The 24,821-nt window shown below is 41.1% G+C and overlaps 1 protein-coding gene across 1 annotated transcript in view; it reads left to right on the top strand.

Moving 5' to 3' along the window:
* Positions 1-1,532: 1,532 nt before the first annotated feature.
* SYT9 (synaptotagmin 9) overlaps positions 1,533-24,821 on the top strand; it is a 45,926-nt gene continuing 22,637 nt past the window's right edge. Inside the window, exons 1-2 of the mRNA XM_089915861.1 lie at positions 1,533-1,610; positions 2,934-3,018. Coding sequence (XP_089771987.1) covers positions 1,533-1,610; positions 2,934-3,018 — 163 coding nt within the window. The remainder of the gene's footprint in view (positions 1,611-2,933; positions 3,019-24,821) is intronic.

The raw sequence follows: 24,821 nt of genomic DNA, 5'->3' as shown, positions 1-24,821 counted from the left end.
CTTGCTCTCAGAGGAGCTATAAGATAGAAATTTAAAGGAAAAAAAGCAGGTGCTGAGCTATAACAAGGTAAATCACAGCTTCATTTATAAGATTAGGTGCTTAGAGCCTTTTTTACCATCAAATCTACCTGTTCTACAGTTAAATGATTCCTAAATGAACATTTCCAGGTAAAAGCATATATCCTGGGCAGTCCATGTAAACTGAGTTCAAAGTCTGCCTCACCACTTACCAGCTGTATCAGGTAGGGATGGACACCTAACTTCTTGGTGTCTCAGTTTTCTTATCTGCAGAATGAGGTATTGATGTTTATAGGGGAGCTTTAAGGTGTAAATGATATGATGGATTTGTGACAGGGCCTGGCACTTGGAGCTCAGTCAATGCCAGTTCTCTTATTACTTCTCTGGGGAAAGACTTCTCTGAGTTTCAAAAAATCTGCTCATCCTTTATTTTTGCTTTCTTTTACTTCTTCCATTAATCTCTCTTCTTGTATCCCACCCATCTTCTGGTGCCCTACTCCATTACTGTCTTCTCTCCTCTTTCTTCATCTTATCCCCTTTTGATTCGTTTCATCCTCCAAACTTGTTATTGGCTCTTTTCTGCTGCTGTTTATAAGTGAGAACATAATGTAATCTTGCTATTACATTATGAGACAGTCATGTGCCGAATGCTATGCTTGGTGCTGAAGTTATAATGAAGGAGAAGGACGTGGTCCTTGTGCTCAAGGAGATTACCTTCTAGTAGAGGATATAGGCAAGTACAGTGGGCCCTCAGTATCTGTGGGTTCTGCATCTGCAGATTCAACCAACTGAGGATGGAAAATATATTTTTTTTAATTCCAGAAATTTCCAAAAGGCAAAACTTGAATTTGCTATGCTCCAGTAGCTACTTACATAGCATTTACATTGTGTTAGGTATTATAAATAATCTAGAGATGATTTAAAGTATATGGGAGGATGTGCATAGTCTATATGCAAATACTACACCATTTTATACAAGGGACTTGGGCACCCGTGGATTTTGGTGTCCATAGCGGGGTCATAGAACCAATCCCTCTTGGATACCCAGGGACGACTGTGAACAGATAATTACAATTCAGGGGGGCTTCCCTGGTGGCGCAGTGGTTGAGAGTCCGCCTGCCGATGCAGGGGACACGGGTCCGTGCCCCGGTCCGGGAAGATCCCACATGCCGCGGAGCGGCTGGGCCCGTGAGCCATGGCCGCTGAGCCTACGCGTCTGGAGCCTGTGCTCCGCAACTGGAGAGGCACAACGGTGAGAGGCTCACGTACTGCAAAGAAAAAAAAAAAAACAATTCAGGGAACGTGTGATGAGTTACGGAAGCACACAACAAGGGGTACCTAACTCAAACTTGGTAGGAATGGTGTCTAAAACTGCTTCCCCAGAGAAGAAATAAACAAGCTCTGACAGGTTATGGAAGTGAGAGTTTAAGCACAGCATTCAGAGGAAGAGATTTTAATGAAGTATATGCAGAGGCTCAAATACTCGAAGTGGCGCATGACGCTAGGGAGCCTGAATGAGTTTAGGGTTGGTGGTGTTGAATTTGGGAGTTACAGTGGGCGATGTTCATGCGATGAGAGAGAAAGTTAGAAAGGTAAGTAGGGGGTCTCGTTAAGATTCTGAATTTTATACTAATGGTAATAGTGATCTATTTTATGATGGAATCCATGGGGCATGGAACAATAGGAGGGAGGTATAAAGGAAGTCTGAGGTTTCTGATTTAGGCAGCTAGGTCATACAGAATGCAGAAGGAGCAGTTTGAGGGAATGAGAGAGACCAAGCTGGGTTTTGGAAATGCATGTTTGAGGTATGTAGTAGTTGTAAATATGGGTCTGAAGTAAAAAAGCAATTTCAAATCTTACTTTGAAATTATGATAGTGATTGCTTTTGTTATCCCCAACTGTTTTCTTTTGTTTTCTGTCATGATTCTGATGCTTCTGCCTGTCCTTACATTTTGGTGTGCAGAGTTGGGTAATCATAGCTCAATTATGTGTATCTAAGAGGGATCAAAGCATCAGAAGAACATAGCTGAGGTGGAGGAGAGAACCCAGTATGCATTTCCTGTGAAGGCAATTAGAATAAAATAGTGAGTGTTCATCCTCTGGTATCATAGGAGTTGTTTACAGGAACTTGGAAGTTGGCTGCTTTCCAAGAAGCAGAAGTGCCATTCTAAGAGAGCTCCATGGCCAGAAACATGGGCTGATTGATGGTGATCCCAAGGGAAGTGTATGAATGAGGGTTTAGAGGTGAATGCTAAAGTAAGGTCTTGTCCTGCCTAAACGTAATCTCCAAGATGAGATATGTCTCTAAATCGACTAATTTCATGTAAGAGACAGTTGTGGTTTTGTTACTGCTGAATTTATCTAAAAATGTTTGGAGTCTATTTTTATTTCTGTCTTGTACGCCCTTTGAGATAAAGTCCTATGATAAGTTTATTACCTGCTGGGCTACGTAGAGCTGCCTTTCATTAGTCAAAGCTTGGTTTCTCTTTTGCTTCCAGTGGAGCCCTCTCATTCTGATATTTCAGGATTTGTTGGCCAAATCTGTGTTTCTGTAGTTTACACCAGTCATGATTGTATAATCTTTGCTCATATCTCTCCTAAATTCATATTTTCATGATGCTTGTTTGTCTGGTTAGTTTCTTCCCACACAGCTGGGCTCTCGTCTTCATCACTTACTTGTGTTTTCCCTTTCTTCGCCTTTCACGTCCCACCTGATGCACAGAACCGGACCTGACTTTGAATTTCTGGGGCCGACGTCCTGTGGTATAAATGGAAGAATGAGGAGTTTTCTCTGACAGGATGCAGCAGTTACACATAAGCCCACCTTCTCAGGTAACCTAGAAGAGGCTTCCTGACCCCTTCTTTATGGCCAGGCCCCTCAACTGACAAACATTGTTTGTTTGTTTTGCTTACAGCATCTCATGTTACACCTGGTCCCTCACAAAGATTTGGGAGAGCCTCCTGAAGGTTCTTGCAGCCCACCGGAGCGAGGAATTCCTGGTAATCTAACAGCTCCATCCTGGCCTTGTAAAGTCCAGGTCACAGGCTGGAATTAGTTCCAGGCAGGGTCGCACAAAGCCGCCTGGCAGAGGGTGCTATTCCTCTGCTCCAGTTCAGTGCACGCCCCTTGCCTGCCAGCTCTGCTCCAGCTGACGTCCCCTGACTTGCTTGCTTCTGGACTTTGCCAGTGTAGATGTTCTCTCTGCTGCCCATCACCTCTCCTAACGACCTCCCTCTCTTCACAGCCACACTTCTCCTAAGAAGTCTTACACTTGCTGGCTTTCCTTCCCACCTTCTTCAAGCCACTCCCCTCCAGTTCCCACACATACCATTCCTCTGAGGCTGCTCTAACTACAGTCGTCAGTGACCTGCTAATTGCTGATACCAGCAGGCCACATTTCAGCTGTTGGAATGCTGCCGTTTTTGAAAATGGTGATCACTGCTTCTTCCTCTCTTGAATTCTGCAACACTGAATCTCATTCTTCTTTCTCCCCTTCGTGGGTTTCTATTCTTCTTCTTGCCCCTTAAATGTCGGTGTGTTTTTATTAGTTAGCTTGACCACTGCTTTTCTCACTTTTTGCACTTCTACCCAGTTGTCCCTTCCACTCTCAAGATTCGCCAGCCTCCAATATGCTGATGGTTCCAAACCCACATTCTAGCTCAGCTTCTGCTGAGCTTCAGACCTGTATATTTAACCGCCTCCTGAATACCTCCATCTGGATAGACCAAAGTCACCTCCAATTCAACATGTCCAAAACTGGAGTCATCCTTCTGGCCTTTACTCTTGATGTTTTTTGCCTGAAATATTCTTCACAAGGTCCCACAAGGCTTGCCACTCTCTTTGTCGATGCGTCTCTCTGCTCAATCAGCACCTTTTTTCAGAAAGCTCCCATAAGTACCAATTTTCCCCCTGGCTTTATTTTTCTTTGGAGGACACGTACCTGGATTTATATGACAGATTTTTTGCTTGTTTAGTGTTTGCCTCCCTCCTTAAGAATGTAAGCTCTATTTACCTGTCTGGTTCACTATTATGTTTATAGCACCTGGACCAATTTCTGGAACATCGTAGGTACCCAAATATTAAGTGAATGTATAAATATCCCCCAACCCCAGACCGATTTCTGTACTTTTTTATCTTGATGGGTGACACCACCCCCATCTTCAGTCACTCACATCAGAAACTTGGGTGTTATTCCAGAAACGTCTGCCACTGTCACCACATCCCTGCCTCCCTTTGTCCAACAGTCACCAGTTCCAGCCAGTGTTCTCTCATAACTGTTTCTCAGATCTGTCTCTCCACTCCATTTCTGTGCTTACCACCTTATTTCAGGCCCTCAAACCTCTGTCTGGGAAAAGGAAATCACTGCGCACTGTTGGTGGGAATGTTAATTGGTGTAGCCACTGTGGAAAACAGTATGGAGGTTCCTCAAAAAACCAAAAATAGAACTACCATATGATCCAGCCATTCCACTCCTGGGCATATATCTGAAGAAAACGAAAACACTAATTCGAAAAGTTACATGCACCCCATGTTCATAGCAGCATTATTTACAAAAGCCAAGATGTGGAAGCAACCCAAATGTCCATCAACAGATGAATGGATAAAGAAGATACGGTATACAATGGAATATTACTCAGCCATAGAAAAGAATGAAATTTTGCCATTTGCAGCAACATGGATAGACCTAGAGGGTATTATGCTTAGTGAAATTAGTCAGACAAAGACAAATGCTCTATGTTATCACTTATATGTGGACTCTAAAAAGCAAACAAATGAATGTATATAACAAAACAGAAACAGACTCACAGATATAGAGAACAAACTATCAATGGGGAGAGGGAAGGGGGGAGGGGCAAAGCAGGGGTAGGGAATTAAAAGGTACAAACTACTATGTATAAAATAGATAAGCAACAAGGGTACATAGCACAGCACAGGGAATTATAGCCAATATTTTGTAATAACTTTAAATGGAGTATAATCTATAAAAATATTAAATTGTTATATTGTATACCTGAAACTAATATAATATTGTATATTAACTAAACTTCAATTTAAAAAAAAACCTCTCTCTGGTATCATTGGAGTTTCTAATGTGCTTCCTGTCTCTGTTCTTTTTCTTTTTTAAAGAAGATATCTGTTTTTTATTTTATATACACACACACACACACACACACACACACACACACACACACATCACCTATCTATCTCTCTGTCTTTCTATGTATCCATCCATCCATCCATCTAAATTTTCTGTCAGGATATTATTTGTATTACTGACCCCCCATTAGAGTTTCATTTGGGGAACCCTAATTTGGATCTGACAGAGGTACTCCTAGAGTCACAGAATTCTCTCTCCCAGTTACTAGTTACTGCCTCTGTTCTTAACCACCCAAACTGAGCCTCCACAGAAGCCAAAGTGGTCTTTCTAGAAAGCAGACCTGACCCTGCTGCCTTGCTTTGTAAAGTTCTTCAGCATCCCAAACAGCCAGAGGATCGTATCCAAGCTCCTTAGTGACCTATGAGAGGTGAATCCAGTCCCACAGTGTGCCGTCCCTTGCTTTACACGAACAGTAGGCTGTGCTGTGCAGTTGCTTGCCTCCATGCTTAAACTGTCCTCCAGCCTACCGTGACTCTTCTCCTGACCCCTCTCTTCCTGGGGATTCTAACTCATCATTCTTTTAACACTTTCCTTGGGGTCTCTTTCACCTGGTTTCTCCGTGCTCTTCTCTCTGTCACTGTTCCAGCACTTAAAACATTTTCTGTCCCTGCATCTGCCTCCTTCATTTGATGGCGAATGCTTTGTTGGAAGGGCTGTGTTCTATCCATCCTTCTATTCCACTCATCTAACCAGTGACTGAAGCATAAAAAGTACTTGATAAATGTTTGAGTAGATGAAAGAATGAATGAATGTCTAGTTACATGTCTAGTTACATGTTTCTGGCTGAATCCTGGTCACTGTCATCAAGTTATGGCACAGAATTGCATTTCCAAAACCTAGAAGATATTAGTGTAGCCTTCAGAATGGGAGTTCCTTGCGTGCTCTGTGCTACAGGACATCCTCCTTACACTTGTCAGAAAGTGCCCATGTCTAGCCTTCCCTGTTGTCCTTTTAAAACCAAAAATCAGCTTAATAATAACTGAAAATAAAAAATGACCATTGGAAGATGACATCCATTTGTTTCTGGGTCTTATGAATCTGAAGGGTTTTCTCAAACAAGAATGGAAGGACATTTTTTTGCAATAGTGAAGTAATTTTATTGGTATTGTGTAATATGTATTGCGTCAATCACATGGGCAGTATGGCTTAGTGGATAATACCTTAAGGATTTAGAGTATGCTTGTTGAAAGTTACTGTTCCTTCCCCCAGAGTACGTACTGGATTAGGGTTTTCAATGTGAAAACAAATATTTCTGTTGCAGAACTTTATCATCAACTTGTTGGAATTCATGCCCAGAATATTTTGAGTTGAACAGTTCTGATTCAGTGACATGTAAAGATTCCCTAAGAAAGACACTGTGCCAGTGATGCTATAAACTTGTTAAAAGCTAGGAATGCTGTACTTTATTTTAATGGCAGAGAAAAGCCAGTCCCAAACCGAGCTAAGTTCTCGCATCTGCACAGTGGTTTAACTCTGTTTTACTGAGTTCTGAGAATCCGCAGCAGCTTCCTGGCTACACGTGGACCTAAGGGTTGAAACTGAAGCTGCGCCTTACTCCGCGTGGAACCAGAGCAACAACACTGGTATCATGTCAGAGGGTGGTTCTTTATCTTATAATTTCACTTGATATTATATTTGACTTGAACTGTAGTCAGATTCCAGATAGCTCAAGAGGAATGAAAAACATAAAGGATCTTTTAGATTGTCACATTCTGACTCTTAAAAGTGGAGAAGAGGAGGAAGGCCCCACCAGCATGGAAGTTGGTGCCCATGAGCACAAATTTAAAGGGTTATGGGCACACAAATGAGGGGACCGGGCAAATACACATCTAGGAACTTTCAAGGGGCATATGCCATGAAGTTATTTTCAGGAATGCCGATGAGAATTAGTTCTTCGGAAACATCCAAAGAATGATCAGAAATGTATTAATTTATGTTCAAACCAAGAAGGAAGACATCTCCATGCCTGGGGAGAGGGAGTGATAACAGATGCCAGGAGACATCCAATGGAGGCAGGAACAATGCCAGCAGATAGAGTTGGGCAGGTGGCCCAGTTCTCACAGTGGAGGATATGTGGAATCTAGAAATTCAAGGCTTGTGAGCTTGGTGTCCATCCCTGGCAAAGTCCTAAGCCAATTTAGCAGATGGTTTGTGAGCACCTAGAAAAGAAAAGGTGCCCCAGAGTTGGCTTATTAAAACCAAGTCATGGTAAACTTGCTAGGCTTCCATAACTGGTAGAGTCACCCTTGACATCAGCAAGATTTTTCATGAGGCTGCTTAGATAACCAACGGAAGTCCTCTTTTTCACTGGGAACAAAGAAACCAAGTTGGTGAAAGGGTTGGGGCGAGGTTCATGTCAGTTGAAGAGAAAAGCCAGGGAGGAAGGAAGATACCTCCTCGTGGCCAGCATGATGGGGCCGGTTAGGGTCTGCTTAAGAAAGGAGTGGGGAACTTAGATAAGGTACTATGTTCGTGTTTGAAGTGTCTCATAATACTGCATTTCTCAAATTGAATCACGAGCCACTTGCCTTCAGAGATGCCTGGGGGTGTTTATTTAAAATGTAAATTCCTGAGCCTCACCCAGAATCAGGATCTCTGGAGGCACAGCCTAGGAATCTATACTTTTAACAAGCTTCCCGGGCAATTATCAAGCACACATAAATTTCAGAACTATTGCTTTAAAGATAAGATCATCTGCTGTGAGGAGCGTTACCCTGTTAGAGGAGTACAGGAATTATTTAGTTGTTTTATATGCAGTTTAATTTTTTTATACGATTGTGGCCCAGAAGTTTCTGATCTTCCTCTATATCTAATTGCTCAGGGTCAAGCCCAACTCTGTTGCCATCTGGTGACAGCCACTCATGCTGTAAAAGCAGGACTCATGAGGCAAATCTTTTGTGCACAAAATGGTAATTTTGCATCAGGTCCAGATCTTATATAAAGAGCAATGAGACATATTGGAAGAAACTTAGTTCAGTACAGTTTCTTGAGAAAGTTAGTCTCCATGCCCTCTGAATTGAGGGCAGCAGTGTACTGCTACCTGTATGACAACCAGTTCTCCAGAGTTAAAAATGTATGCATAAATATACACACACACGTTTATTATAAATTTCACTGATATAAAGGATGTGTACCGTGCACTTCATAATTAAATATACACTGCAGTTTACTGATTACATTACAGTTGATTCTTATAGAATGTTTGTCTTGATTTCTGTCAGACTTCTGCATCCATAGCAAACTTTGGCTGCAACTGACAAATTAGCATAGCTCCAGCATACATGGTGGTTGATAGTTTCATTTATGTGAACAAGTAAGGTAAAAGTAAAGCAGCAGCAACACCTCATAACGGCACCCATTCATCAGTAATGTGAGCAGCTTCTTTGTTGAGTAATCGTTTTTAGAATACCGGAAGAATTTATCTTCAGTCTTTTGTGCTATTCACAATGTAATGGCTACAGACATGACACACTTTTTTTTTTTTTTTAACATCTTTATTGGGGTATAATTGCTTTACAATGGTGTGTTAGTTTCTGCTTTATAACAAAGTGAATCAGTTATACATACACATATGTTCCCATATGTCTTCCCTCTTGCGTCTCCCTCCCTCCCACTCTCCCTATCCCACCCCTCCAGGCTGTCACAAAGCACCGAGCTAATATCCCTGTGCCTTGCGGCTGCTTCCCCCTGGCTATCTACCTTACTATGTTTGTTAGTGTGTATATGTCCATGACTCTCTCTCGCCCTGTCAAAGCTCACCCCTCCCCCTCCCCATATCCTCAAGTCCGTTCTCCAGTAGGCATGACACACTTTTAATCTGTGTTACTGACAGTTTCTCCACCACTTTCTTAAGACGAGTTCAACAAAATAATAAGCCCTGATTTGTGGTGTTTGAAATATCTGTGATGTAAATTTTCCCACCATAGCCCCTTTCAGTCTACCAACATGATGTCACTGAATGCAGAGCTGGGAAGAGATGTGCAGGACCACATCACTATATAATAGTTATTTGCACCATACAGATACGATATACATAAATCACCTTGAGAGCACAGATAATTGTAAAATGTAGTCAGATGAGTAGGAAATGGTGACTTTTGAATGTTTATTACCTTTGTTTTCAATATCGTTTATATAATTGTAAGTTTATATAATTTAATTTTTAAGTAATGGCTATGTTTAATACCAAGCTCTCAGAATTCCTGAAAATTTAACAATTGGCTCTTCCGAGCTGCTGTGAGCTGGCTCTAGTCCTCTACTGAATAGGGGCAAGCTTTCTGAGCTTGCAGACATGTGACTGGATGCATCCCTGCTTTTACACAGGAGCACAGATAGAATATTCAGGCACATTTTCATATTAGCATAAAATGCAGCTCTTCTAAACTAGAGCGTAGCAGGAACATGCCTGACAAATGTGTCCTGCCCCTGGGCATCAGAGTGAAGAGGAATTCCTAAACAGATAAGGTCAGATCCAACAGAACAGGTTTCCCCTGTCATGTCTGGGAAACTATTTATGACTCATGTTCTTTGCCAGCTCTGTGTTTTGCATCAGTAGACATTCTGACATGTAAAGTTACCTCTCTTGTGTTGCATCCTACTGATTTCAGCAAAACTGTTTTTGATACTTTGACACTCTCCATTCAAGAAATCCTTTCAAATACAATTATGATATTATTGTTTCTTACTTTTCCATTTTTGTCTACACCAGCTTGTAATTAAAATCTGATAGCAGCCTGGCTGTGGCCACTAGAATAGATTTTTTTATTCATTTGCCTAAAGCCAGATATAGAAATTATTTGCAGTTTGTAAGTTCTTGGAACTGGAAGTTTGAGGCTATCTGCCACATTTGAAGATGCTAGGATTTGAGCCACACTTCTGTAAATTCTTATGAAAGCCGACAGTGCTGTGGAAAGTTGTATTTTTGACAGAATTTTTGGATAGTCAGGTTGTAAATAATATGCCTCCAATGCACAATCATATTCTTTCTTCCTATTTTCTGGCTGTTATGCTTACAAGCAAATTGTGCATTTCATTCTGTGCTCCAAGAGCATTTCCTGAGGTGTGTTTGAATTTCCCACTGTAGGGACCTGGGCTCTATCAATATTTTCTGTACTGACCCTTGTAATTATAGCACAGGGACCTTCTTAAACAGAACTTTGCTTACCTAACGAATATAAACACAAAATTGCTTTAGGCTGCTAATTGTTCTTTCCTGCTGTGGATATTGGTCTTGTAATCCAGCAACTCAACTGCTGTTTCGGCCATGAGAGATCTTCTACAGTCTCTCAAATACCTCCTCAGGTTAAAATTTTTATGGTGTCCACTGACTCTTACTTTGAGCAAGAAAGTGTCTTTCCTAATACTGTAGTAAAAATACACATTTATAAAGTGAAAAAGCAACTTTTGGCATAATATAAAAAGAGTAAAGTGAAACCAGGCAATCTCTTGGCTGGAGGGAGACCCCAAACCTGTTTCACAGCATTGATGCCATCTTTCTATTTTTTCTTTTCAAGCCGAGCCGCCATATAGAGAAGCTCTCTTAGTGTATGTGCAGCTGATTCCATGGTTCAGGTTCAGAGCAAAAAAAAATGGAGCCATGATGGAGGGCTTGTATAAAATGCCCTTTGGCCAGGCGGGTATTGGAGTGTGAGTTCACAGAGGGAGGCAGGTAGGCAGATGGCAGGCTAGGCACCCTGAGCGAGCTTCACGTGCCAGTTGACAGGCAGTGCCTAATTAACACTTGCTCCCGTGCGCACCTCCCGGGGCACTGTGCACAGGCACAGACCCGGGGGCTCCTGGGCAACCATCTGGGTCCTCCACCCCAGGGTAGCTCATAGGCAGTGCTGTGGGAAGTTTTGGAATGCAGAAGCCCTCCCAGTGCTTTTGGTGTTTTTTGGCATCTGTTTCAGTTGAGACAGAGCCCCTTTCTGGGCCCTAAGGATCCTCATTAGTCAGAGTTGGGGATGTTTCAGCTTCCTAATTTAAAGTATGTTTTCTTTATTTATATTTCATTTAACAGCTCCACATTTTAATTTTAAGTATCCAAGTAATATATTATACACAATGTTTAAAAAAAATCACACAATACTGAAAAAAGGAGAAAGAAAAGTTTTCTTACCTGTGGGTCCACTCTCAGAGGCAACCATTTTCACTTAATCTGTTTCAGTTTTAGGTTTCTGGTAATTATCTCCATACTGTAATAACACTTGTACTTCAGGTTTTTTTATTTACGAACTTCAGAATATTTGAAAACAAGATGAGGAATTTTCCTATCTCCAATCTTTATTCATTATGTTATTTTGAGTTCTTTTGTTGGTTACATTTTAGACTCTAAAAATATTTTTTAAATTTCCATTGCCTTTTGTATCAGCCTTGGACATTATCTCTGGATCTTCTACTTTGTAAAATGAGGATATTGGCTGGCTTTTATGCTGTTATAACATTCTGTATTATACCTATAAAGTCATCCATGTTTTGTCTATATATCAATTCCAAACATTACACGTCCACAAATGGTGTTTTATGGTACAGTTGAAGCTTTCTTAACTAATTTCCGGTTATCTAACTAGCTGTAATTATCAGAGCTTTCAGTTTCTTCTAGAAAACATTGCAGTAAATATTGTTACCAGCTGAGTGCTCACAGATAGCTGGCTATTCACTGCTGTTCCCTTTTATTCCTGCTCCCATAAATTAAGCTGAATGCTTACAAAGAAGCAGTTATTTTTGTTCCAAAACTTGTTTATTCTGGTTGTACTTATTATTGCGATTATATAATTTAATTAAATATTATGTATACTGATGAAATATAAATACTAAAAGAGACTTGTTTCTGTGAAAACAGAATCGAATGCTTCTAAGACTCAGTAAAGGCCTTATGTTTTTAAATGGTGCTGAATGAGGAGTGGAGGAGCATTTATGAAAGGTTGAAAACAATGATAAAAATCTGGGGCTTCCCTGGTGGCGCAGTGGTTGAGAGTCGGCCTGCCGATGCAGGGGACACGGGTTCGTGCCCCGGTCCGGGAAGATCCCGCATCCCGCGGAGCCGCTGGGCCCGTGAGCCATGGCCGCTGAGCCTCTGCGTCCAAAGCCTGTGCTCCGCAACGGGAGAGGCCACAACAGTGAGAGGCCCATGTACTGCAAAAAAAAAAAAAAAAAAAATCTAAAAGGATTCTCAGATTGCTTCACAAATATCTTTAACTTTTTATTCTACTTTAAACAAACTCAAGTTGAGCGCAAACTGCATTATGGGTGTTTTTGATGTGAGAAAGACAACACAAAACTATAATCAAAGAACTCATATGCAAAGAAAAGAACTTCACCCTATACCAAAGGATTGGTAACTTAATATTTTAGGTTAGAATAAAATGTTTACGTTAAAATAAGATATTTCAGGTATAAGGGGGGGTGGTTTTTTCTGTTAAGTGACTTTTTCAATTAACTGGTACCAGCACATTAGCTAAGAGTTTTATTAGCTTCTACTGTTAGAGTTCGGTGATTAAGAATAGCCTTCAGCAACTTGCTTTACCTTCGTGTACCTAGGTTTCCTCATCTGTTAAATTGTGATAATCATAGGGTTTTATGAATTAGCACATAAGTGATGCTTATCACAGCATTGGCACTTGTTAGGCACTCAAAGGTGGAGCTATTGTTATTGCTATTACAATATTGTGATTTTGTAAAAATTAGTAACTGCTGAGCCATGAAGTGTGATTGGACCCTCGGGAAAGGAGGCACAGTTTTATATTGTTAATCTTGTGCCTCCTGAAGCATTCAGTTTCTATATCCAGAGTCTTCAGCTGTAGGCTGTCAGTTGTTCAAAATCTGGTCATATTTTAATTGGTTTGATATTTGACTGTTACTTTCTTTTCTGGCATTTTGTGTTTCTTAGACTATTTTATAATATTTTCTATTATAAAATGCTTAGGATATTTTATAAACAAAGAGAAGCATATTTCTAAATTATTAAATATACCCAGTCTCTCAATCATACATTTGATATTGGGAACCCACTTTCTTCTTGATGGTATTCTGCCTAGGAGTTCTGCTTCCATCTAAAAATATTCTCTAACCTACACAGAGCTGATGTCCTGGGACCCCATGCTACTGGCACTTAAAAGTTAGGTACACTTTTATTCATTTCCCTACTTTCTCTTTCTTCAATTCCATTTTTTTTTTTTTTTTTCATTTAGCTGGAGTACATCGTCAAGTAAACTTTTCAGAAGACGGGCATAGGATATAAATAACCAGTCCTTGCATTTCTAAAAATGCTTTTATTTTGCCCTCATTTTTATGGATGATTTGGCTGAGCATACATTCTATAATGAAAATCATTTTCTGTTGGAATTTTCAAGGTACTGTTTTATGGTCTTCTTGCATTATAGAATTGCTTAAAAGAAGTCCGAAGGCAGCCTGCATCTAGATGTCTCTATGGTGCTCTCTCTAGCCTTCGGACTTTGAAATTTCACCGCAATGTGTCTGGGTGTATGCCCTTTTTCATTCACCTTGCCCAGCATTTCCTGAGACATTTACTGTAATCAAAAACCTTATGTCCTTTCAGTTTGGGAAATGTTATTTTATCTTTATGAGAATTTCCTGCCCTCTGTTTTATCAGTTTTATATTTTGGGTGGCCTTCTAGATTAATCCTCTATGTTTCCTAGCTTCTCTACTGCTTTTTGTCTCTGTTCTACATCCAACTTTGTCTTAGAAGGCAGACATCTACCGCAGAATACTTTAGTATGGGTAAATCTTTTGTTCTCTCCTCCCACTTCTCATACTTTTTTCCCTTTACCATCATTTCCACACCCTCCCCCTCATCTGACTGTGGAGTTTGAACATTAAGAAACAAGAAGACCCCACAGTGTGAGTTTACTCAGGCCGTTGGATTATGTTACTACCTCCTCAAGGGACCTAGTTGTCTTAGTCCGTTTGGGCTGCTATAAACAAATTACCATAGATTGGGTGGCTTGCAAACAACAGAAACTTATTTCTCACAGTTCTGGAGGCTTGGAGTTCAAAATCAAGGTGCAGGCAGATTCGATGTGTGGGGATGGCCCACTTCCTCGTAGAAGGTGCCTTCTCTCTGTGTTGTCACGTGAGTGAAGGGATGAGGGAATTCTCCTGGGTCTCTTTAATAAGGGAACTAATCCCTTTCGTGAGGACTCCACCTCCTAATACCATCACATTGGGTGTTGTTAGGATTTAACATATGAATTTTGGTGGGGACGCAGACACTCAGTCTATAGCAGAAGCTATCCCTAGACCCTATTTTAGGGGAATTTTGAGGCAAAAGATCAGGTGGGTTTCTCTCTCCTTTCAATACCCATATTAATTTAATGTTTCTTTTTATATGTTCATAAGTGGAAGCTTCAGAACTCTGTGACGAACACTAGTCAGAAGAGGTTTCCAGCAGAGTTCACTTGCTTCTTCTCAAGATAACATTCAGTAGTAACTGGATGTAATTATCCACATCGACTCCTCAGTTCACTGATGTTGTGAATCCTTGGGATATGAATCCTTAAGGGTGCCTCAATCCTTAACTGTTCAAAGATGTGAGAAGTAATTGAGTGACTCCCTGTCTTAGAAATGGGTCAAACTCCTCACTCGTAACATTCTTCACCTTGAGATAATCTGCACCCTTATTTTATACCTAACTTGATTAATAGTGATGACACCTAATTGTAACTTCTTTCTCATTTTGGGGCAGTGAAAGGGGCTCCCTTCTAGTTTCTAACAAATTATAAAGCAGAAAACATGCAGAAGTTCCCAAGGTAGTATGTAAGTTATGAAGATGATCAAACACCTTATGCTTTCATCCCATTTCCTTGTACATTTTTTATAAGTTATTTATGAAAGTGGAGTTGTTTAAGCTCTGATGTGCCATGCCTTCCAAGTGACATATACCAGACCCTATGTTTACAGTAGAAGAAATCCTCATGGTAGCATGGCAAATGGCAGAGATGCTCCCTAGACTTAATTCTGCAGGGTTGTCCAAGGGTCTTTTGACACAGACTCCCAGAGTCACAACTGTGGGAATCGGTATGTGACTGTTAGGGCCCTGGGAAAACCCAGGAGGAACCCCAGGCTCTGTGGGGTACTTCATCCGAAGCACTTTGGCAGAAGGGTGGAGAGGGACTATGTACCTGTCTAGTATTGGTATTTAGTGAAGCTGTGGAGTTATGTGCATTTGTTAAAAACCTAACTCCATCAATCTTCCCCTTGCTCAGTAATTCTCTTCAATTTTTATAATAGTAATGTCTCATCTTCTCCGATAGTTTCAAGACTTATTTCTGTTTCATTTATTATTAACCCAAATACCTCCTTGAATATCACCAACTTGTGGGCCTAGGTGGATGTACTTTAGCATATTTTATATGTAGGCTTGCTGTATCAGCAGCCTTTACCTGCCAAGGGATAGGAAGGGCCCCTGTCATTCTACTTCTTGTATCTTCCTGTGAGTCTCCCGTGAAGGATATGGAGGAGAATAATACCCCACATAAAATGAGACACTTCCTTTGGCTTTGCTGTCTTTCAGCTGAGCCTGCTGCTTTTGTCATCCCTCTAATCCATACTTGCTGCTTTTGCTGTTTCTCTCCTCGGACGCTGTCCCTGTTCTCCTTGCCTTGGCTTCCTGCTAATCTCTGCTCTGTCTGTAGGCTCCTGCCTGATCTACCACTAGTGATCCAGCCTCAATTTCTTCTACCCCTTTCAGTGTGAGAACCTTGCCTTCTCTACTGTTGCTCTTTGGGCTCTTCTTTACTCCTGTATCCAGTGCTCACACTTTTGGTCTTTAGGGAAAAACTTTTCCTATCTCAAGCCCAGGTTGTATAGGGGGTGTCCCATGGCAATGCCACTTGGACCCCTAGTGGTACACGATGCTGATGAGTCCCAGAAAAGTGGGAATAGTTCTGTGCATCCTCAGGAGAGTACATTTGCATCCAGGATCAGGGGACCAGGAGATTGTTAGTGGAACACCTGTTTGTGGCCCCTTTCCGTACTTCAGTCTCAAAGCATCATTTGGGATGTGCCCCAGACTCTCCTCTTTTCTCAGTGTTCATCTAGCAGCCTGCCTGTGCTTTCTGGCTGTGATCATCTCCAGTTCTTCTCTATGTACCTTTGGGCCTATCTTGTAACCAGCTTTCATTATGGGGAGGCAAACTACTTGATTTATCATGGAGATAGAAAGCAGAAGAGTGGTTACCAGGAGCCGGGGGTTGGGGAGGAAGAGAATGGGAGGTTATTGTTTGATAGGTATGGAATTTCAGTGTGGGGTGATGACAAAGTTCTACAGATGGATGGTGATGATGCCTGCATACCGATGTGATTGTACTTACGGCACTGAACTGTATGCCTACAAATGGTGAAAATGATAGATAGTATGTAGATTTTACCACAATGAAAAAAATGAAAAAAGAAACCTACCTGGTTTATAGGGAAGTGAGGATTGCAGAAACGTCTTAGGAAAAACCATCAGTGCTTGCTCATAGCTGTGGCTTTGTCAACACGGCCATCAGGCAGAATTTCTGTGACTCATGGAGAGGGCAGTGCTAAAGAGAATGCTTCTGAGAAGAGTTGGTGTCTTCCAGTTAAAATTAAGAGTAATTTGTATTGAAATCAAAGGGCTCTATCTTTTTTGCCAGTGCTCTTTAGAACAATTACTACATTTCTTCCTCATATAGCAGTATTATTCATCATTCTGATGAGGAATAAATGCCAGTTTCTATCCATGACTACTGATGAAAATTAGCGTTTTAAAAGAAACCATCTTCATTTCAGCAGCATGAAATATTTACTAAAAGGAAATTGGCTTAAAAAACGCAATCTTTAGAAAATAGCCGGTTAAATGCAGAGACAGAAGAGCCCATTCCTTTAATCGAGTGCTGATAGTCTAAGCTTGATCATGCTTTTAGCACAGGCAGATTCATGACCTGGGGGTACATTAGGATTTCAAGCATAGAAGTCCAAGCTAGTAAGAGGTTATATGTTATAAGAGAGTATGTGTCTTTAGTCATGGACCAAGGTTCAAGGCAGACAGAAGAGAAGAAAAAAAAATGAAGACTTTGAACCAGGAGTCCACTTTCTGTTCTGACTTTAGCCTTGTGGCTTGGAACTGTTTCTCAGGAGAGATATTTCTAGGGTTAATGTTGGCCATAACCATATGTCTCACGTGTGTTTAAAAACAAGTCTACACCCAGACTCCACGTCATTTCCTCATGTATCCTGTCTCTTACCGAACGATTGTGCTATGAGAAAAATATTGCCCATGTAATTCCCTTCATGCTAATGGAAGCCTGGCTGTCCTCCGGCCTTACCTGTATAGACCCAGAGAGCATGTGCCCAGGACTGCTCTAAGCCAGGCCATAAGTGTAAGTAAGGGTCAAGGCCTTGTCCTGCAGGTGTCCAGCTATGACTGAGGAAGAACAGGAGATCGAGTCTGTGTAATTCTGGGGTCCAGAGCAGTAACAGACTTACCAGGAAATGCACCATACCCTGCGCAGGCAGACAGATATCAAGTAGAAGGGAGAGGTAGGGCCACCCTGAGCTGTCTGGTTGAGTAACTCACTTCTCCTCTGAATGGAGCAGGAAGACGTGGGAGAAGTGACCAGGAGCATTTAGGGAAAAGTCACTCTTCAGGGGAGCCAGGAATGGGAAGAAGCATTCCCACCCTAACATTACACATTGCTTTGAGAGATTTTTTTTCTAAATGTTGGTTCACAAAGGTGGTTGTCAGAAACCTTTTGATCCTGTTCCACAGAGTAGATGATAGGTTTAAAGACTAATTGGATCAAAGCAAGACCAGATCTAACCTGGGAAACTCTAACAGAGTTTGGAAAGGGGTCCTGTGGGAGGTGTGAATTCTTAGGCCAATGCAGCAGTGCTCGGCTTAAAAAGAATTCTAAGCAACACTACTTGAAAGCACTCGTATGGATTCAAGTGCACCTAATTTTCAAAAGAGCCAGGTGGGGAGGAATTTCTCCCCCCATTTTGGAGGTGAGAAATGGCTTCTAAAGAGAAGAGGTTGCAGGCAGCCCAGAGTCTTATAGAAAGTAATAGAGCTGGACACCAGGCCTCCGGGGTACCCACTCCCATCTCCCTCCACTGCTGGCTGGACCTGGGCTCCCATTTCCCACAGACACACCAAGGAAGGTTGCCGACCTCTTGGGCCTGTGTCTGGTCCCCACATGTTCTTAAGATTTGTTTCATGGTGTTCTTTTCAGGTAAAAAAGTCCCCATTGCCTAAAACCCTGCACATCAGATTTTCTATTATTTCTCAAGAATACTAGCACATCTGAGTGTTTTCATTTACTTTGCACAGGCCAGAATCCCATGATACAGAAAACACTGTAGATTTTGCAAGCACTTCTAATGAAGCTACAGTGGCTGGTAAAGTATTTTCTTACATGGATTTTTTTTTTTCCAATTAAATAATTTCTGTAGAGAATGAAAAGAGAATGGAAACCCAGTTGCAAACCTGAGGATAGTTCCTGAGCCTTCCTGTTACGCAGACAGCGGGGGCCCAGGTGCAACAGGATTGGGAGGTCAGGGATTATGGACACAAGAATCAAAACCCAGTTCTTAGTGTTTGCAGCTCCAATTTCTACATAGCCTGAGCAGCCCCCGCTCCAACTCCTTGAGGCAGAGGGGTGATGGCAGTGTGAAGAGGTGCTGGTCACACGGAAGAGGCTGCACTTTACAAATAGAAGGTGCAACAGAAAGTGTTCTCTCAATGCTAATTTTAGGCCAGCTGCTTCCTTAACATAGGCAGAACCGCCTGGGCAGCCTTCTGAGGAAAGGATCTGAGGGCCTGTATGGTGGGACCATTCAGGATGACTGTTTTCTATACATCCCCGGCTTGACCAGTGCCTGCTTCACCTACACCCTACTCAGAGGACTGACCTTCCTACATACTTGGCCCGGGTGCTAGCTAATGATCATCCACAATAGCTTATCAAAGGGGCGGTGAGAGGCACGCCCCTCTGCTGGTTTCCCTGGTAACTGATGAGCCAGCCTGATGTCAATTCTCCCTATAAGTGGTAATCCCCCACCACCACTCTGGCCCCTGGAAGCAAGCCTGACGCCATGACCTGCCCTCAGCCACAAACGGTGGGGGGTCACTCCAGGACCTTGCTTCAGACATGTAAGCTCCCCCTATCCGTTAAACCATTGATGTCCATCCATTAGAACATTGATGTCTCTGTTGCTGACTCTGGGTTCTTTCTTCAGTCTTGAAGCTGGGCAGGGACAGGCCTTGTAGGCCTGCGGGGTGCAGCCCAACGGGGCAAGAGACACAGTCCTATTAAATATGCTCCTCCTTTTATGTCAATTGCAAGGAAAATGCAGTTACGCCATTTGCTAATTACCATGCCTTAATTCATTTTACCAGTCCATGGGCTTCTTAGAGTTAAGGTCGTAGAGTGCTCTGTTTACTTGGCTCAGTACCTTAATAATGGTATGGCTCCTGCAGGCCCAAGTTAATGCTCCTTAATCCTTGCAATTTGCACTAGGAGCCAGTATTTTTCCATGAGCTTAGAGAACCTCATGTCTGCTGCAAGAATGAAAATCAAGAATGGCCCTAAAACATAGCCTCCAGTTGGAGAGCACCCATTGGCTTGTGGTCACTAATAGGAGTTATTACAATGGCTTTAGCTCTAGACAGACATTGCTGTGAATTCAAGGTCATTTGGCAGGTTCATGGGAACCACAGAATGTGAGAGCCATTCCCAGGCCCTTTAGAATAGATGAGGAAGACCATACAGGGGCAGTGACTTACCCAAGGTCACAAAATATAAATGGTGGCAAAGCTGGTCCATGAGCCCTTGGAACATGCCAGGTCTTTACTGGGGCCTCCATGTACAGTTGAGCAAGTTGTGCCCTCTGCAACATGGGGGCCATATGCAGAAACCATGGCCTTCCCTTCTGGTGAAGGCTTTTGACCACCAAGTGACCAATGCCCAAGTGACCTGGGTTTTACCTTTGTGTAAGAGAAGTGGTTATAAGAGGACCTGGCTCACTCCTATTTTATGGGACACCTTCTCTGAACCCCACATTGGGTTACATATCCCTCACTTCTTGGTTTCAGTAGCACTTTGAATTGTAAATAGCATTACTAAAAGGACTAGTGGCTCCTTGAGGGCAGGGCCTAGTCTTATTTATTTTGTACCCCTGGTTTGGTCCTTAGCAAATATCAGGTGTTCCGTAGAAGCTTCTCTTGTTCTCAGTAATTCAGCTCAATAAGCACCATTTGGGGCCTAACGTTTGCTTGTTACCAGCCCATTTCATAAGGCTGTGGGAAGCCTCGCTATTCACTAACCATGGTGACCACTTCTTGGCAGTAAGAATAAGTCTAGATATGGAGTGCCTGAGTCCTGAGACACCTCATGAAAAAACCCAAAAAGCAGTAACTTAAATTTATTGACTGCCAGTACCTTTCTAAGCACTCAGTACAACTCCAAGAGGTAAATATTATTAATATCCCAACGTTACTATGAGAAAACAAGATGCTGAGAGATTTATCTCATGTTGCACAACTGATGTTGGGCTGCAAGACCTTGACTGTGTGTTTGTAGAACTTGTGTTTCTAACTACTGTGCTTTGGTGCCTACAGTGTAATTGGAGCAAGGTCTCTGCAAGATCGCATCTCCCAAACAACTTAGTTCAATCATTTAAACACCAAAGCATCTAATTGTAGCCTAGCATCTATTACATACTTCCTGTCCAAGATAAGGGTCACCCTCTGGGCTATTGAGGTGTGTGTGGGGCTAAGTTCCCCTTCACTGGATAACTCCAGAGTTCTGTGATTTTTTTAATGCAAAAGTTTTATTATTGTTATTATTACCTTTTAAAATTGCAAAGTAATACATGTTCATTGTATTAAGTTTAAAAAAATACAGAAAATAATGTATTCAGTGAAGGTCTCGTGGTCACATGGAAGGGACTGTTGATGAAGGAATTCTGACATAGATAGTTCTGGATGATCTTTAAGGTTTCTTCTAATACAGTGTTTCCACATTGATTCAGTTTCCTGAAACACCTGACATCTCATCGTCAGAGCTGTCTGGTCTTGGCTGTTTCCTCTATCTAATTATATTACCACTTTCCCTACAAGGTACCATGTGATATCTTCAAGTTCTCCATAACCTGATTGTCTAACTAAATTTCCCAGTGTTGTCTTTTTTAGGCCCCCAAGACACAATTGTTTTAGGATCAGGAGAGCATCTTGTGTTCTGAACTCATATATATAATGTTTACTTGCTCTTGTTTAGTCAGTGTTCTCTATAGACCATCGGCATCAGATAAATCTGAGATCTGAGATGCTTGTTAAAAATGGAGATTAAGGGACTCTCACCCAAGACATATTAAATAAGAATGTCTTAAGACTGAAGTCAGAAATCAACATTTTTCCCCAACCAAAACATGTTTTGTTTCGTGTTAAGAAATTGTCAAACATATTCAGAAGTAGAGAGAATAATAAGCCCCATGTACTCATTATTCAGCTTCAACAAGTATTAACCCATGGTCAATCTTGTTTCATCTATAATTTGAAGCAAATTCCGGGCATGATATCATTTGAATGTTTCCATATCTATACAACATAACCACAATACAATTATCATATCTAAAAGTAAATAATCATCTCTAACAGCATTACATTTCTGGTCCAGATTTTCCTTGTCTCATAAATTTTCTTAATTGTGTAGTGTTTTAGATGCCGAATCATGTCATTGGTTATATTTCTTTCTTTTCTATGATAAGGGGGTTGCTGGGAGCCAATTCTGTAGCCGCCTCTGGCAACTTTACAAAGCCTCATGTTTGCATTTTGGCTATTTACCTTCCCCCTGACTTCACCTTCATTTTAATTTTATTTTTCTTTGTCCCTGATTTCCTTGAGAAGTTTCTCCTACTTTGCTGCATTGTATTTTAAAGCTGCCTCAAATCCTTTTGCAAAAAGATAAGTCATATGTTAGCGAACATATCAGTGATCTTGAGCCACTGGCCTTACTTCATTTTGCACCATTCTTTTAAACCAGCTCCTATCATCCCAGCTTCTGACAATGAGTTTCCTCTCCCTTTTCATGTCCCATCCACCTCACTCTCAATGCTCAGCACCACTTTTCCAGCTCTGATCTTTATTGCTTCCCTCCTCAATTGTGATTCCAGGTTTACCTTGGCTGCCCTGGAAACACCTTGATTCATTCTGAGCATCCACACTGCTCCTCTCTGCTGTCACCATAAGTTTCCTGTGGGCGTGAAAGGACTAGACACAGACACCAAATCTTTAGGTTCCAACATAATCCCTTTGAGAATTCCAGTCTTCTGGGACATCACAGGGTTGGAAGAGCAGTTGAAGCGGGAGAGCTCAGGACAGGAAGGCTGGGGTGGGAATCAAAAATGTCTTCTATTTTCCTGTTTTGCCCTGAGCTATATTGTTGCTGTAAGAAGTAGAAGTGGGGCAGGACTGACATCCAGGGGACTAGGACAGTGGTTCCCAATTTTTGCTTCCTTATTTATCCAGGACAAAGTTCTCACAACTCTGAAGCAATTGACAAAATAAGGACAGTGTAATGGTTTTATTCATAAAGCTCAATATAGTATTTTAAGGGAATGTCATTTGGTGTTAAAACAACCTTTCTTATATGAAATGAGCGCGGTAGTAAAGACTTCCTTGTTTTAAAGTCGGTGTTAGCAAAGTAAAAAGTTGATAGCCTGTGTCAGTCTGTTGATATTTTGTTCATAAATCTAAAAGTCTGAACAAGGATGAGCAGACAAGAGTAGATGTCTTTTATGGGTTTGATTTGGAAGGAAAACTGTGCTGGGGAACTGAGATTATCATTATTATAATGACTATCATGATTTTTATTCTTTTTGTTCCTCACAAACAAGGAGCAGCATTAAATAAGGACTGTTTTCAGCAATGTTTGGGGATTACAGACCCAAGTTCACCTGAATGTGCTAAACCACATATACTTCATGTACTACAGCAGCTTCAAAAATGTTTTTCATTTTTTTCTCAGTAATACTAGCTCATTGTAAAAAGTTAACACAGCAGTGAAAGTCCCTTCTATTTTCATCCCAACAGAAATGGTTTGCTCTATCTCCACATGGCTTTTAATGTAAAAATAATTTTAGTGTAAAACAGCAATATATAGAGTACAATCTATAAAAATACTGAATAACTATGCTGTACATCTGAAACTAATATATTTTAAATCATATTTCAATTTTGTAAACACATCTATATATATATTGATATTATCTATCAACTATAGACAATTTCTCTTGTTCCCTCATTTTGGAAGGCAACCTGTAACCTTATCTTCAGCTTCTTTCCTCTTTCTACCTCTTAATTTTTGACATCACTTTTATTAATTTTAAACTGTCAAAGTTGGAAACATTTCCACTCTGTTCTACAACTATACTTAAGTCCTCCATGCTTCATCTATTGCTTGATTCTAAGAGTTGAGAATCAATAAATGGTGTCTGTGTTATTATGAACATAAAATTTTATTTAGTGCAGAATCAAGAGGTATACTTTGTCGAGGTATATGTGAAAAATAATACTATGATTATTTTTCCTTTAAAAATTTCCTCCTGGAATTCCTAATTTCTCTCTTTTTTTATGCTATTTTAAGACAATTGATGATGTTATTAAAAACTAAACCCTCCATCTTGTCATTTTTATCTTTTCAAATCCTTTTTATCTGAGGAGGACTCCTTTCTAGAACGCAGTCTTCCTGTTCTAGGCTGCACTGGCTCCTCTCCAGGCCTGCCGCTCAGCTTTCTTGCAGGGACTTCCTTCACTGGTCTTCTGAGAGGAGTGTAATTTTCCCTGTGCACTATGTCTTTTATCTCATTTTATTTTTAATTTTTGAATTTTATTTTATTTATTTTTTATACAGCAGTTTCTTATCAGTCATCAATTGTATACACATGAGTGGATACATGTCAATCCCAATCTCCCAATTCATCACACACACACACACCCCACACACACACCCCCCCCGCAGCTTTCCCCCCTTGGTGTCCATACGTTTATTCTCTACATCTGTGTCTCCATTTCTGCCGTGCAAACCGGTTCATCTGTACCATTTTTCTAGATTCCACATATATGCGTTAATATACGATATTTGTTTTTCTCCTTTGGACTTACTTCACTCTGTGTGACAGTCTCTAGATCCATCCACGTCTCTACAAAAGCCCCAATTTCGTTCCTTTTGATGGCTGAGTAATATTCCATTGTATATATGTACCTCATCTTCTTTATCTATTCGTCTGACGATGTGCATTTAGGTTGCTTCCATGACCTGGCTATTGTAAATAGTGCTGCAGTGAACATTGGGGTGCATGTGTCTTTTTGAATTATGGTTTTCTCTGGGTATATGCCCAGTAGTGGATTGCTGGATCATATGGTAATTCTATTTTTACTTTTTTAAGGAACCTCCATACTGTTCTCCATAGTGGCTGTATCAATTTACATTCCCACCAACAGTGAAAGAGGGCTTCCTTTTCTCCACACCCTCTCCAGCATCTTTTGTTTGTAGATTTTCTGATGATGGCCATTTTAACCAGTGTGAGGTGACACCTCATTGTAGTTTTGATTTGCATTTCTCTAATAATTAGTGATGTTGAGCAGCTTTTCATGCGCCTCT

This window comes from Delphinapterus leucas, chromosome 7, assembly GCF_059928025.1.
Source record: "Delphinapterus leucas isolate spDelLeu-1000000601 "Yukka" chromosome 7, BTC_Dleu_Yukka2, whole genome shotgun sequence".
Classification (NCBI taxonomy): Eukaryota; Metazoa; Chordata; class Mammalia; order Artiodactyla; family Monodontidae; genus Delphinapterus; species Delphinapterus leucas.
Note: the sequence above shows the minus strand (reverse complement) of the source record. Positions and strands in the feature narration are given on the sequence as shown.